The 15684-nt window shown below is 38.5% G+C and overlaps 1 protein-coding gene across 1 annotated transcript in view; it reads right to left on the minus strand.

Annotated features, from left to right (window-relative positions):
• LIN28B (lin-28 homolog B) overlaps window positions 1-10810 on the minus strand; it is a gene marked incomplete at its 5' end in the record, with an annotated part of 36388 nt that extends 25578 nt beyond the window's left edge. Inside the window, one exon of the mRNA XM_026036643.1 lies at window positions 10626-10810. Coding sequence (XP_025892428.1) covers window positions 10626-10810 — 185 coding nt within the window. The remainder of the gene's footprint in view (window positions 1-10625) is intronic.
• Between the last annotated feature and the right edge of the window lie 4874 nt (window positions 10811-15684).

The raw sequence follows: 15684 nt of genomic DNA on the forward strand, positions 1-15684 counted from the left end.
TAGATTAACTATCTTTGAAATCAACTGGGAAGATGAAATATAAGTCCTTTTTCTATTTTTTTTTTTAGAATATCCTGATACATTTCCACTTAAGATAGATGAGAACAAACAGATAATGCTGTTTTCTCTTAAAGAAATTTTTAGTCCCTGAAGAAACATTCATTGGTGACACGTTTGCATCAAAAATGAATTCACATTTAAAAAGCTGTAAGAAAAACAGATGCTCACAAATGTCTTCCAGCATCATGATCAGGCATTTTTAGCATAACACTGTATAGAGAGCACCTGTATCCTCCAATGAGAGTGAGGGGTCTTCCACAGCTCACTCATACTTATTACACTCATGTAATTAGTCCTCCTGGATGCTACTTATAAGGAACAGAGCTAATCGAGTGTACAGAGATTGCAGTATCAGGTCCTGAATTACTATATTACAATAATGTTGGGGAAAAAAGTATACAAAATATATAGCATCCTTATATTGGAGAGACATTATGATTTTCCAATAAAAAAAATCTTTAGTGTTAATCTGCTCAAATAATATAAATTGCTTGCATCAACAAACACAGTACAATTAGCTTGTTACCCTTAAACTGAGTTTAAAATAAGCAAATTGTCTGATGACTTTGATGTTTTCCTCCCAAAATGTGCTGGCTAATTTTTCCATTCCAGTTCCCATTCCAATCTTTTAACTGCCTTAATCTCCTGCCCTCAGATGTTGACCTCCTAAGAACGGAGGCCAGAGGTCAGCACAGACAGACCTCAAAAGATCTGCACTATCAATTCATGCCTGAAAGATTTCGCCTCCACAAAAGAACCACTAAAAAAGCAAATTCCAAAATCTGGCTCCACATACCTTATAAAACACAAACTTTACACATTCGAGTCATAAATAGTCTAAAAAGACAGGATCTAAACAACATTTTTTTTTCTGATAGAAAAAATAAATAACTACAACCAAGGGAATCAACAGAAAATAATGAGTGAACTTCAAAGATAAAAAATGGAAGGCTCTAGAAGGGAGATAATTTAGAGTCAGCATTTTAGCCACGAACAAGTATGTTCTAACTGTTTGTAAACCTTACATCCTAAAGTAGTATTTTTCCCCCACAGGCATTTTTCAACACAATTCTTTTTCTTGTAAGGGTGAAAGCATGATATTGCTAAATCAGAAAATGAAACAGCAGCAGTTTATACAAATTTCAGCTCTTCTTGGTGAGACTACTCTCTTGTTTACTTGCAAAAATCAGTCCTACAAAAGATTCCTTGTTCGGTCAATGCATATATAAATCTCATGAAAAAACTAAAAATGTCTTTCCTACATGTAAATGAAAAGTATAGACTGCAAAGGAGAAAGAGAACTTCATCCACTGAGTTAAAAATACAGCGTTTAACACAAAAGTCCCAATTGACAAAATTATTTCTCAACTCAAAGAAAAAATTTTGTGTTATGCAATGTACATATGGGCAAAAGCTCTAAAAACGATTTATGATACTTCCACATTTAACAAGCTTCAATTGATTTACTTGGGGGAAAAAAAAAAAAAAAAGTAAATTAAAAGACTCCATGGATTCTTTTTTGACTTAGAAAAACTGAAGTGATTAGCACATTTTAAGTAACTGTTGAGATGTGAGCACACATTCCTAGCACTGATTAGGTAAGGAAGTAATCATAATTCCCAAAGAGCATACTTAAGTGCAAAAACTTGAAAAAGAATGAACTAGACCAATGACAAATTAAAGAATCTTTCATATACTTAATATAAGTTATTTCAATCAACTCAATAAAGCAAACTGAAATAAAAATAAACTTTCATGAAGGTAAAAATATAAAATTTTCTTTACATTTCAGCCATGCATAATTTCTAATACTACTGATGATTCCCTACCATTATGGAAAGAAGCATAGGTAAAACTATGTAATGGCACAGAACAACCAGTCTCATTACACAGACACAGACTCTGGCGCACACACACTCTACTCTCGTTTTTACAATTAAAATTTAGCACAATAAAAAGGTAGAAGCACTATATTTAAACACTGAAGCTGAATATGAAACATTTAACTATTTCAACTTTCTATATTGGTCAAAAGCTATCCATTTATCATCAAAAATCAAAGCACTGTAGTTAAACTTTGATGCAAAGGCTGTTTGTTGCAACATCAATTGCAGGCAATGAAACAAAAGCAGCCTGTGCTTTCCTATTGTTATCAAAACTGTCTAAAGTAAATTAACATTTCAGTATTTTAAACTGTTCAACAGCTGAAAGAGTAAAACTTCAAGTTAGTTCTAGGCTAAAGAAAGCCGTTTGGAGCGAAAGCAATTTAAATCAATTTTTTTTTGTACTTTCAGCTATTCATTGTAAAAGCTGTAGTGCCAGGAGACTCAATACCAATAAGATTATAAATGAATAGAGATCAAAGAAAAGAAATTGTATAGCTCACTCCCATATTTCATAGTGACTCCTCACAGCTCTTTCTTCCTTAGCTGTTCTGCAGGTCTGTTACTGAGCTCCATCCACTCCATCAATAAAGCCAGCCTCATGTCACTGTTACTGCAGCTCTGCCACCGCCACCTTTGCTCTTCCTTGGCCAAGTGCTATTTATTCTATCTAACCAGACCTTCCTCCTTGCCACAGAACATTCCAGAACATTTTCAAAACAAAACAAAACACAACAAAACAAAACCAAACCAAAACAAAACTCAAAACAGCTGAAATGCTCAGACCTAATAAGAGTGTCCAGGCTAATTTCTACCCATTACCTACAATTTCAGTATTCAATAAAAGGAGGAAATAATTTACATTGCACTAACAGCCTATAAACTATCAGGTGACATAAAAAAAGTATGCTCATGGCCTTTTTTCATTTGCTGCATAAACTGGATGGTAGTTATTCAGTATTTCCTCTTTATCCTACTTAATTCAGTGCTTGGACTCACTACCATGTCCACCCAAACCTTCAACACCCTAGAAATGTATTAATTTTGTTTGAGGCTCTCACTAAGATATCTTGACACATTACAAATGCTAATTATTTTGCAAGGTTTCGATGAAGCTGCATGGTCTCACTGATCTCAAGGTTACACACAGGATTCTGGAGTACACAAAAAATGTCAAAAGGATTTTTCAAAGGAGTCTTACTTTAGCTGCTCCATTTGAAATGCTAGAGCCTATAACAGAGCACTTAATATTTTATAGCACCTGATATGTTTAGGGCAAAGCTCAGACCGAGCAACAGTTGCAGCTGGGAGCATGTGGTGGTTCTGCAAAACAAAATCCAGATGTCTCACGTTTGTCACCCAGTAAATGAGGAACACACAGTGAGAGAACTACTGCAGAAAGACCCATTTCAGATCAACACTCCCAGATCTCCTGGAGCCACCTCGGCCCCCACGGAGCAGCGGAGGAGGGACCTCCTTCCCATCCGAGCGCCAGCTCCTGACTTGGAGCAGCCTTTCAAAACAGAGGATCCCTTGATTCGGTTATAAATAGTGTAGTTACAATCATTAAAAAAGGGAGGGGAATAACAGGAGGGTGACTGCACTGCTGACACGGTGATGACTACTGCTGTGATACATTCCTCATATAATGAGATGCTAAGCTTCTTGACAAGATATTGAAGTGAACGCACATCTTTAATGATTCATATTTAAGTAGGGTTGATCTTAAAATGTCAAGGATTGAGATATGAAATCAATGCTAATAAAAGAAACAGCTGTAGTGATCTGAAATCAGATTACATTAGTGCACAGATCTTTCTGACTTCAAATTAAAGGGTTCCAGTATTTTTATTAATTCTGAAGAGCTTCAGTTCATCATCTGAGGCAAAAGAAAAGTTTGGGGAATATCTGATTTAGCAACTATGCTTTATTTAGGCTTTCTCCAGCTTTCAGGCTTCTTGGTACTTTTTTCAAAAGTTAACATGCGTGACAATTCTTCCATCATCTGAAATAACCATTATGATCTTTCCTAGTGTTGCATATTTACTGCATACTTTGAGTATCTTTCCTAGGTGATGCTGGAATGCAACACATCAAGAAAAGCAAGGAAGTACAACTGTTTTCCTACAATAAAAGGAATTTGGGGCTTAAATATTTACACTGAATAGAATCTTTGCTTTGTTTTGAAACATACACAGGAGTTAAGGCTTTACCCAGTTCTGCTCTCAGTTCATTGACAGCTGTGGAGTATCCCATGAGCAGGAAGGACAACAGTCTGTAAATCAGAGTCAACATTAGCTTAAAAAGGAATTTCCACTATCTGGGAAATCTTCAAATTATGCCCTCTTACCTGCTATTGTCAAATCATGGGCTTAAGCGTGCACTGAACTGCCCTGTGAAAAAGCAGGCATCTCTTTTTCCTTTATGGCTGTCCACTTGAAAGATTCAAGTGATAGTATGATAATGAAATAAATACAGTAAGAATTATAAAAAATAATTAGCAACAAAAATGTGTGAGGGAAACTTAAATTAAGGGAGGGAAGTTATATTAGGAAGATTTTCAGAAACAGAATGATGTTTTGAAAAATATTTACTGAAAGACTTTTAAACATACTTCCCATTGAAGTTAGCTATAATCCCTCTGAAATGGCAAAATTTACAAATGTAAAACTTGAATTCTTTCTTGCTTCTAAATTCCTTAAGAGATAAGGAATTATTACTTCAGGATGACAAAAAGCTGTTTGTATCTGTTCATAAAGCCTGCAGTGCTTTCTTCTTGATTTAACAGTATTAAGCACTATGCTTAGCAGTAACTGTGCAAGATGAGCTCTTAAGAGATGAAAAGGACGTATGAGAGAGTGTGTGTTTGACAGTGGACAGCAATGGATTTTAATCTTAATTGTCTTCTTTCTTATTGAAAGAAATATTTGTTCTTGATTTAAATGCGCTAACAAAAATATCTTTATTCAGCATGTCTGTAATTAAATTTTTAAATGGTCTATGCATGTAGAGGCCCCTTCTAGTTGCTTCTCTACCCTTATACCCATAAACTCCCCCAAAGCAGAAAGAAACCCTACCACAAGTAAAGCATGTACTTGTCCCACTAGAGTGAAAACAAGCAAATGATCTCAGAAGAGTTACACTTCTAAATGTTGAGCAGGATACAAGAGACCTTCCTGAGTTCCTCCAGTCACAGCAGGATTTTAGGAGCTGGTTTTAGGAGCAGCAGGTTCAATTGGGGTGGCTGGGAAAGAAGCACCACGTGTAGGCGTCTGCCCCTGCCCTCTCTCTACATATGTTGCTGCCTTCATCACTCAAGCAGCAGCTCCTGCTGCCACTCACAGCCTGGCACATTGGAACAAAACAGCTTCTAAACTGTCTGCAGTACTCTCTGCAGTAATTGGCTTGACCAGATCCCAAGTAAAACCTCAGTGTGAGCCTTAAGCACATGAGTGCACTGCAGGAAGAGTCTGAATACGTGTTTGTGTTATCCTGTAGATAAGCAATAGCTCATCCCTTGGAGAAAGTGGTGAAATACTCAGAAAACACGAGGCCTGAACAGACATCCAATTAAAGAAAAACACTCTGCAAACAGTGTATGTACTTGAGAGACCCATCTGCTGCGTGCGGACAGTTTTACTCTATATGAGGCTGCATAAAAATAACACCTTCCTACACACTTCATCTGTTCCCTGTATGTTTTTGGAACTGTATCTACTTACTTTAGCAACAAATTTCTATTTCTTATTATAAATACATGAAATACTATGAAAAATATGGAGACTGTTTCCTCTTAATTGTCTACACATTCAACGAGACATTTAAGACATTTATTCTGGCTCTACTCTGCTCTTAATACAAGTTCCCAATTAAGCATATCAGGCTTGGACGTGACTTAGTGAAAACTTGGCAAACTTGTTACCAAATTCCCAGGTTTGTTTCAGCAGAGAAACCTGCTCCACTTAAAACACATGAACAGCCCTATCAAAAAATGCTTAATCTCAAAGGTAAGTACATATTTAAGTGCATTTGGTTCATTTACGAGCCTAACTGCACAGCCCATTTCTTGCTTTCACCCAAGACAGCAAGCTATATGGAACCACTACACGGTCAGAGATGCTTAGCCAGAAACACTGAGAAAAAAATCAAGTTGCCTTATAGTGAATTTCATTATTAAAAATGCATTAAATAAAAAAAAGCACCCAAATGAGTGAGGAAATGTACCTACTAAAACTTCGCCACGACAACTGTCATTTCCAGAACAGGCTGAAATTTATGTACACCCTAAGGCTGGAGAGAAAATCATACCCAATATTGTATGACCCATAGATGTCAGGCACTATACACACCACTGAGTGGCAGTTGTTTCCTCTTTCTTCCCTTAGGCCTCCTATCTTTCATCTTCTTTTGATGAAGAAAATTTATCCTATTTTAGAGATCCCATTCTGTTCTGGCCATGATGGACATACTGAGGCAGGGATACTCAGGCTGCAGGAGCTGTGGGGTTGCTGAGCTTGTTCTAGCTCAGATGGATGATCTGGAGATTTTAACAAGGACTCTTCAATGACAATATGGAGTAACACTTTACAGTGACCTGTCACTTAGATTTGGGTGGGTTTGCACAAATCCAAGGACAGGCAACCTCCTGCCTTTCAGACCCATTTCCAAGACAGGCTTCCAGCTTCCGTTCCAAAGCACCAAGCGGCAGCTATTTAAACAAACAAACCTCCCCCCTCCCTACCTTTTTACTCTATTTAAAAGCCTTCTGATTGTAAGCCACTCTTGGAAAAACCTGGACTGTTGCTAAGACTCAAAAAACAAACTGTCGTCCCAAAGAAAGAATCAAGTATTGAAAACTTTGTCCCTAATGATCTAAGTCCAGCTATAACCTCTTTGAAAGCACTAGATTAAAGTATAGTTATTTGGCTTTTTTTTTTTTTTTAATAGAGTTCTGCAAGTTCTATCTGTAGTAAGTAGTTCATATTACATTAGTGGCTTACTATGGCATGGCCAGCATATTGATATATATTGATAACAAAATCAGGTAAGAAAGCTCATCACAGAGTGCTGCTTAATCCTGTTTCTAGTCTCTTGTCTAAGTATCATGGACTCACAGAATCATTGAGGTTGGAAAAGACCTTCAAGATCACCAAGCCCAACTGTAAGCCCTTCAACACCATGCCTGTTAAGCCATGTTCCTCAGTGCCTCATCTACACGTTTCTTGAACACAGGCAAATTGTACATATAACCTACATAACATAAATTATAAATATATAAAACTGTGTACAAATAATCTCAAAATCTGAGATTGAGGATTTAGGTAAAAGGATCCATCCCTCCTATGCTATTTAAAGCAACATATATTTGCCTTTTGGGAGTTAGGTGTCGATACTGAAGAAATGCCGTAACCATCAAGGTGGGAAGGTCTGCTTCCCTCCTTCTGCACTGACTGACTCCTTAAATACATGCTAGTGTTGGAAAGGGGACAGTGAGCAGGAGGGACCTCTTTTCACATGGCAGGTTTTATGCGAGAGAACAAAGTAAGTGGTGGTGCCCATGGGTCCCCCCCTTCCCCACTGCAGTGCTCCCGCTGCCACGCAGGTCTGAACCAGCCCCCCTCTGACCCCACAGCAAACTGACTCCTAAAACCAAGCCCAACGAATCGAAGTGCTGAAGGTGGAGGGTGAGACCAGTGCGTTATATCCGGCAGAGCTGGAATTTGATGCAGTCTGAAGCTTCCTTGCTACAAGTGCTGGTAGTGGAGCATAGCATGGGACTGAAACTTGCTAAACTACCATTGAGAGATGGAGCAAATGAGGAGATGGCTCCTAAACTTCCAGGGCCAATGCTCTGCATTTCTGCAATAATAGATGAGTTCAGAACCTCAGCATTTGTTGGGGTGAAATCACAACCAGCTCTCATTTAGAAAGCTCCCTTTTAGCCCACATTACTCTTGATACTGTGGGGGAAGTATATTTATTTACTTATTTCATATAAATTATATATGTATATATAATTTAATAACAATATTTTTGTTGTAAAATGAATGTGACCATCACTAATGTTGGGAGGGGCAATGCATCATCAGATCAAGGTCTCACAGCAACAATGTTCTGCAGATCTTGGAGAGACTCTAGGTCTGTTGTGCATTCACCACAACACCTACAAACAGGAGCTATGATATTCAATGTCTGTAATGTCATGAATTCTCTCTTTTTCTATTTCTCCTTTCTCTGCACACATTGCTCCTTTTCACTTTTTTTGTCCCTGACTTCGCTATCTCCAATTCCTTACATCATTCCTTCTTTCTGCTTAACAACCTGCCTGTACCTCAGCCTAATATACTCATGGGATCCATTTGCATAAGACAGGACCCTCACTCTATTGTATTGATACTGAAGAAAAGTGATGAAAACAAGAACATGGAATTAGCGTTCATAAATGGATGCATATTTTATGAGAGGAGAGAATTCTTTCACACCTTTTCCGCTATACATTTGGGAGATGCATTTTTTACAGGTCAGATATGTTATCGAACCTGCTCTTCCTTCCAAGCAAGCAAAGACACTACTCTTCACTGAGTGCAGATCTCAGTGCTCATTCAGATATTTGATGTCTTGTCTACTTAAGCATAACTGGAATTTGGAAGACAGAAGAAGTGGGTAGATGTTTTTGCCCACGTTTTCATATGCAAATCTAATTTAATTTTGAATTTTTCATTCTTTAGGGGCAGATGAAACACAAACAAGCGCACTGTCTCATGGATCACCCTCCTGCACCATTTTCAAGGTGTGTATGTTCAATTCTTTTTCTCTGCTTAGCTATAACAAAGCATAACTGAGAAGGGGCTTCATCTCACTTAACTTGAGAGATGTGTAAGATCATTATTGACAGCACTCAAGCTGGGCTGCCCTTGTAGCTCACAAAGAGAAACAGCCAAGACCCATCTCATCTATTCCACATTACCTAGGATGATAGGAATTTCTGAAAGTACCAGTTCCTCTCCACTAACTCCACTCTGGATTCTAGCTGCATATGTTTGTACAAATCAGTGTCTCCTTAAATACATAATTTTTTTTCATGGTCTATTTACATCCTACAAATTTGAAATTCAAGATTTTTTTGAAGCAAGGTCCATCTTCCCTCCTATGCACGTTCAACAAACTGGACAACAGTATCACTATAGCATGACTACAGATTTGTCACTGCAGTATGAAACATCAGTAACAATGATAATTCTAATATCCTTTACAGATTAGTAATTATAATCCATGGAAGACAAATGGATAAAAAACCAACTAAACTGGAAGACTGTCTTAAAATAAAACAAAAGAAATAGAGATTTTTTAACAGCCATTGCATGCAGCCCAGCTCTGAAAGGGCAGATATGCTACCAATCCAAAAGGAAGCTTTGTCCTGCTTACAGAGTCTCCCCTTGTGGCTGTGGACTCTGATCTGTTACAGCAGTGACTCAGTAGCAATAAACTTTGTTCACAGCCTTCAGTTTTAACAAAAATGGTGAAAAGAGGACGACCATTATATGATCTCAAGTTCTTTATTAAAAAAAAAAAAAAAAAGACACCTCTAGGAGAGTGGAGCCCCAAAAGAAGCCTTTTAATAGAGAGAGGGATAAGTGAAATTCTTCTGCACCTGGCAAAGAAAAAGGGGAAAAAGCTTCTAATCCTCTTTTAAAGAGGTTGAGGTGCACTTCCTTTTCAGGTGACCCTCTCTTTCCCGAGTTGTTCTGTGTTTTAGAATTTGTAATGGAAGAGTCGTGCCATAAATCAAATACTATTTAGCTCTTGGGATGCTCTTACTGGGATGTACTAAATATGGTCAGACCTTCACAAACTATATATTTTCCTTCATCTCAGTTGTTACAGCTATTTAGCTCGGCAATATCATGAAGAAAAAGGGAGATTCAGGTATAAGCGATATTCACACAAATACAGAAGACTGCCTCTGTGGAACGAGGTGAAAGTGGCTTCACAGTTAAGCATACTATCCAACTTCTTCAAGCCTTTAGAGGCAGAAAGCAAAGCTGAGCAATACACAAGGTCAGACGCTGCACTTGAGTAAGGATGTGCAGCTCTAAGCTCCAAACTGTAAAACATAACATAACATTACAACAGTAAGCCATCCTGCAGACCACGAGGCACTACGGCTTTTGAAGAAAAAGCCTCATGTTCTGTTCAATAAGCAAAAATATAATCAGTTAAATCACAAACACCTCATTGATAATTACACTTTCAACCATAACTGCAGTACTTACACTTTTTTCTATATGAAACTTCTGATGCACAGTTAAAAAGCCTGCTGCACACAACATACGCTTTAGCATGCACAGTTCTCAACTAAACATGACATGATTTCACCTGCTTTCAGACTGACCTCTCTTTTCAGTCTAATAGCAGTATTTTCAAAATAATAATTACATTCCTTTGCACATTTCCTCTAATCCAACATATACGTTCTAAAGCAAAACCAAACAAGTGTGTGATTTGTGTTGTTCTATAGGCACAACTTAGTTCAATCAAATTACGAGGCTACAGATAAAAGCCTCACGTACACAGAAGGGTTTCCTTTCACAAATGAACAAATGCTGAAAACATCTCTGGGAAAAAAACGTTCAAAGAAAAAACAAAGGAGGAGAAGAAGAAATAGCAAAGTAAGGTAATTACCTATCTCCCTTTGGTTTTCTTTTTTGTACTGTCTTCCCTTTGGGTCGTCTTTCACTTCCTAAACAGGGGCTCCCACCAGGGCCTGTTACCCGTATTGATTCAAGGCCTTTGGAAGATTTCTTAAAAGTAAATTCCACTGGTTCTCCTTCTTTTAGGCTTCTAAATCCTTCCATGTAAAGCTTGCTCTGTAAACAGGAAAAATACTCTTGGTTACCATTGCCTTAAAAACAATATTTACATTCACAATCAACAGGACAAATGACTCTGTCTACTATCCTGGAATACATACAGGTTGAATAATACTTTTTGCTGCATTGGCTAGCAGATGATACAACAAACTATAGTCCTGGACACACTGAAAACACCATTCAACACTAAAAAAATAATATTTTTAGTAAGAACAAAGCCAAAATAGTATTTGTTTTCTGTTGAATGCTATGGATCTGAAAAAGTACAGTAAATGCTGTTTTCTTAAAAAAACCTTCTGTTTAGGAGCCTGAAAAGATTTTTAATTAAATGGAAAACAAGCAACAGCTCATTTCTGAACAAATGATCAATTTACTATCAAAATTATTGTCATTTATTTTCCTTGTATTTGGGACGCAGTTCTGCTGGTCTGAATCAGTGATAACAATGAGCACAAAGGACAGGAGCAAAGTCAACCGAAAAATGGCAATTAAACATCCCTATTGAGCTGCTCAATTTCTGTTCACTATCAAAAAAAATCTCACCTTGTTAGAATGAGTAACATATGGATCTGTACTTTAATTCACAGAGAACGAAATCATTACCAGCAGCACAAGTGACGTGAAGAAACACAGATAAATCCTTTTGCTTTTTGTATTACAGTGCATGAGTGAAGTCTTGGATAGGCTGTAATCAACAGGAGCTTGCTGTTGGTTTTAATGCACTGAAAATGTTACTGTAATCTGAATTCCTATACATATGTAGCTAGCTCTATTCTATACAATGCTAGCTCTACAGCCCATGAGAGGTCTGATGAACCACACACTTAAAGCAAAAAGATTGAAAAAATAGTAATAAAGCAATAGACATTTGTTGCACTAAAGATTTATTTATAAGTTAAACCTTGCATGCATGAGATTAGTTGGATTTACAGACAGCAATAGAAAATGCCTGGCAGTTTCCAAACATTTGCTTGTTTGGTTTATTGTTTCTTTCTTTTTCTTCACGAGATTTATGAAGCACGTTCCATCATTTGCTCATGAACTCTTCATAGCAAAGAGAAAAATGCATCTTGATTGATTCTTACTCAGTTCTTCAGCATTCACTTAGCTGAACCACAGAGTCAAGAAGGGAATCTTCACTACAGGCACCTTCCCACTCAACTACACGTCAAAAAAAGCCAAGTGACTCTTAACAGTGTAAGTCACATCTGCCGCCCAAGTCTGCCACAATCCGTGACACAGACCACAATCCCTGCGCCCACATTACAGCCCCACGGCACGAGCACTGAGGCACTCGGAGCTCAAGCTGTCTGCAAACCTCATCCGTGCCCTGGACACGAGGTATCAGGATCCTTGTAGAAAAGATTTGAAGCTCAGCTGCCTGCCCAGAGGTGGATGTGCGACAGCCTCTCAACAAGGAAAGGGACCTTCGTCCTCCGGGCAGAGGTTCAGCCCGGGACACAACACCCTGTCCACCCACAGGCTACTTGAGCTTATCCAGCATCACCTTAAATTCAGCTAAAACCTGTTCCTGGAATTAAGGCTTATGTTCAAATAAAGCAGATTCAATATGAACTTGGGCTTAAAAGAAGGCTTGTGACTACTCTCAGAACAGTACAGGCTTATCATTGAGGTGCCAATAATTTGCTTACTGCTCTGAGGGAAAGTCGCAGCTGTCAGTCCCATGCGGATGACTGGGATATTCTAGAGCACCTAAAATAGCACTAGACACTTTTGTTCAGGCATCTAAATCCCACCCCAGGCAGTCTTTCAGTTGCTTTCCTTTGCAGGCTGCACCGACATAGTTTCACTGACTTTTAACAGAGCACAAGAATCAGCACCTTCGTAGCTGCAGAGGACACGGAGATTCTCCTCACTAGGATGCGCCAAGGACAGGACAGGAAGCCACAGGCCCAGGTGGCTGCAGGGGAAATTCCATCCAGATACTGGGAAAATCTCTTCATCATGAGAACACTTAAACTGAGAAGCCTAGAGAACTGGTGGAATTTCCCTTCCTAGAAATAGCTAAGAGTCACCTTGACATGGCTCTAAGTGACCTGCTTTCAACAGGTGGTTGGACCAACGATCTCCAGATCATTGTCCCTGCTGTAAGTTAGCAAGTCCCTGCTAACTTACATTTTTTTTCCACAATTCAAATGTCTTAATTTGGAGCTGAATCCCACCCAAAGCTAGAAAATAGGGTTTCAGTTCCTAGTTTTGCAACAGAGCTCTCTCAACCTTTGTCTTCCTGAAGACACTGTTACAAGATCTACTCTGTGCAGGACTGATAGACTAAATTAATGATTACAGCACACTTGGGGAACATTCATTTCAACGAAACCACATGTGAGCACACACCTTTGCTTCAAAAAACACAAACCAAAGCATCTGAGTTCTCACACTCCACCCAGTAGCAACCACTCATAATGCTACAAGAAACTATGAATACATGTTTGGGAAAAAGGACTCCGTTGTAAATCATTTTTCCAGTAGTAAAAAAATAGCAAGAACAGAGTCCCAGTGGCTGAGACGGGGGTTATTTCTGTTCATCCAGTCATGCAGCTCTCATTCACGTGGCTCTTCCACCAATGTTGTAACAACGTGAAGCGTGAGACAACTACTTGACTTTGTAGGTGAGGGGTTGGGCACTGAAAAGGCAGGGGGGAGAACAGGAAAGAAGAAATGCCTCCAGTAGCTGTCCCCTGAATCATGGCAACTTTGGGAAGTGAAAGTGTAAAGTATGAGGAGGGAAATGGGCACTCCTCACTGTCAGCAGAATTGGAGACTAATTCTATATGAGCCAATAAACCAAAACCATCCAGGAAGGCAGCATTATTCCATGAAACCTCTTCATGGCAAAACGGTTAACAGTGGGAAGGGGATCTGCGTCACAGCAAGGAAACGCTGACGTCCAGCATGTGTGCAGAAGAAGACCCCAATATCCGCCACCCATCACTTGAAACGGCAGGTTTTGCCTGTGCCAGGAGCCCACCACCCGTAGGTCCATCCCCACCTCCCAATTCTAATTCTGCAGCAGCCACAGGGGAAATCTTTGCAAGAAGGCAGAGCTGCACAAACGTGTGCTGTCCCAGGCGAATGGGTATGGCTGAATGTTCCGAAATCAGGCGCTCGTTGCAACACAGAGCTGTGCCAATCACACAGGGAACCTCAAGCAGAAAGCCCCACTTCCCAGTAACAGCGAAGCAGCCATGGAGGTCTGGGCTATTTTTAACTACAACTTAATGAGGAGAGATTGAAATCTACGGCAAGGTTTATGCATGTTCCATTTCCGAGTTTCACTATTTATAAAACAAACTCAAAAACATCTGATTCACACAAATTATTAGTATTCTACTTTCCTTAAGAAAAAAAAAGTATGGTAAGAGGCAGAGATCCCTTACCTAATACAGGACACGATTTGTACTTTAAAATGCTTTATTTTTCTCATTTCACTGCTTCAACAGAGGAACTTTAATTTTTAAATAATGCACAATATTTATAAGTTTTTTTTTAATTTAAAAAACAAATGTATGGAACAAATATCATGTTTTCATAAATCACATATTTTACAAGTGTAAATTTTTGCACGTTTGCTTTTCCAAACAGAAAGAGAAATGCTAAAAAGGAAAAAAATCCAAATAACTTGCACAGCACTGTCCTATAATATAGCTTAGCAGTTGTTTCAATGTTATAGACTGTTATAGACAGCAATGACTTTGCTGCTGACATTGTGTAAATATATATGGTGCTGTCAGATGGATCTCAGGCAGATTCTTTGAAGGTGCAATGACAATTCAAAACCACCATGAAAAGATGGCATTTGGAAATCAGTAGGAAAAAAGTAAGAAAAGTTAAGAGGGATCTGATTGTTACAAAAATCTTTTGTCTTTAAAAGATTTTTAAATCTTTTAAAAACCCTATTAAAAATTGTTTTAAAACAGATTTCAGAGTTTAAAAGCTTTTAAATCTGTAAGAACAAAAAGAAATCTGTAAAGTTGGCTATTTAAACGAAGTTAAGAAGTCCCGACTAGCTCAATACTTTTTCTCACGTTACTTAAATAAATAAAGCCCACGTGACTGAAGGCAGCCAGAGTTTCAGGCCACTGAACCATTGCTGCAGACCTGAATGGGGTACGGGACACATGGCCCAAGAACAAAGGCTAAACTTAAAAGCAAGGTGCTTTCCTCCCTTTCTCTCAGCTGTCACAAACTTGTTATTTTTATCTGCATGCAATACAGTGATTTCAGATTGGTGCTTGATTTTTTTTCTTTTTCCTCTTCCAATGTGACAGCACCCACTTTTTTAAAAGATACTCTATTATTTCTTTGCAGTTTGGCCTATAATGGTGTCAAATACTTGTCACGAGCAACAGCTTTGCTCAAAAAGCTAGTGATTTTCTAAGAATATTGAAAACTGCAAAATTAAAAGTGAAAAACTAATGCCCATTAGTTCTTGAAAAGTATTTCCTAGTATGAGACAAACAAAAAAGACCCGTAATAAATACAAGGACTGTTGCAAAGAAGATGACCATTTTCTTGGCAGTGTCAGGAAGTGCTTAGAACTTGCACTTCCTTCTGCAAAGAAACTTTGGAATTAAGTCTCATTACAGGGGTCTATTCTCTTCTGGATAAGTCCACCTAACTTCTATTAACATGAGTGCAGGGAAGGCAGAAGAAGCTCCCAAGGTTCCCAAGAAGCTCCTCTACAGATTTTCATATGTCATTTCTACTCAGGGCCTTATACAACTGCTGTTGTAGCCATGAAGTTCTTAAGGGGGAAAGGAAAGGAAAGGAAAGGAAAGGAAAGGAAAGGAAAGGAAAGGAAAGGAAAGGAAAGGAAAGGAAAGGAAAGGAAAGGAAAGGAAAGGAAA

Source organism: Nothoprocta perdicaria, unplaced genomic scaffold, assembly GCF_003342845.1.
Source record: "Nothoprocta perdicaria isolate Ctin4 unplaced genomic scaffold, notPer1 scaffold_182, whole genome shotgun sequence".
NCBI classification, from domain to species: domain Eukaryota; kingdom Metazoa; phylum Chordata; class Aves; order Tinamiformes; family Tinamidae; genus Nothoprocta; species Nothoprocta perdicaria.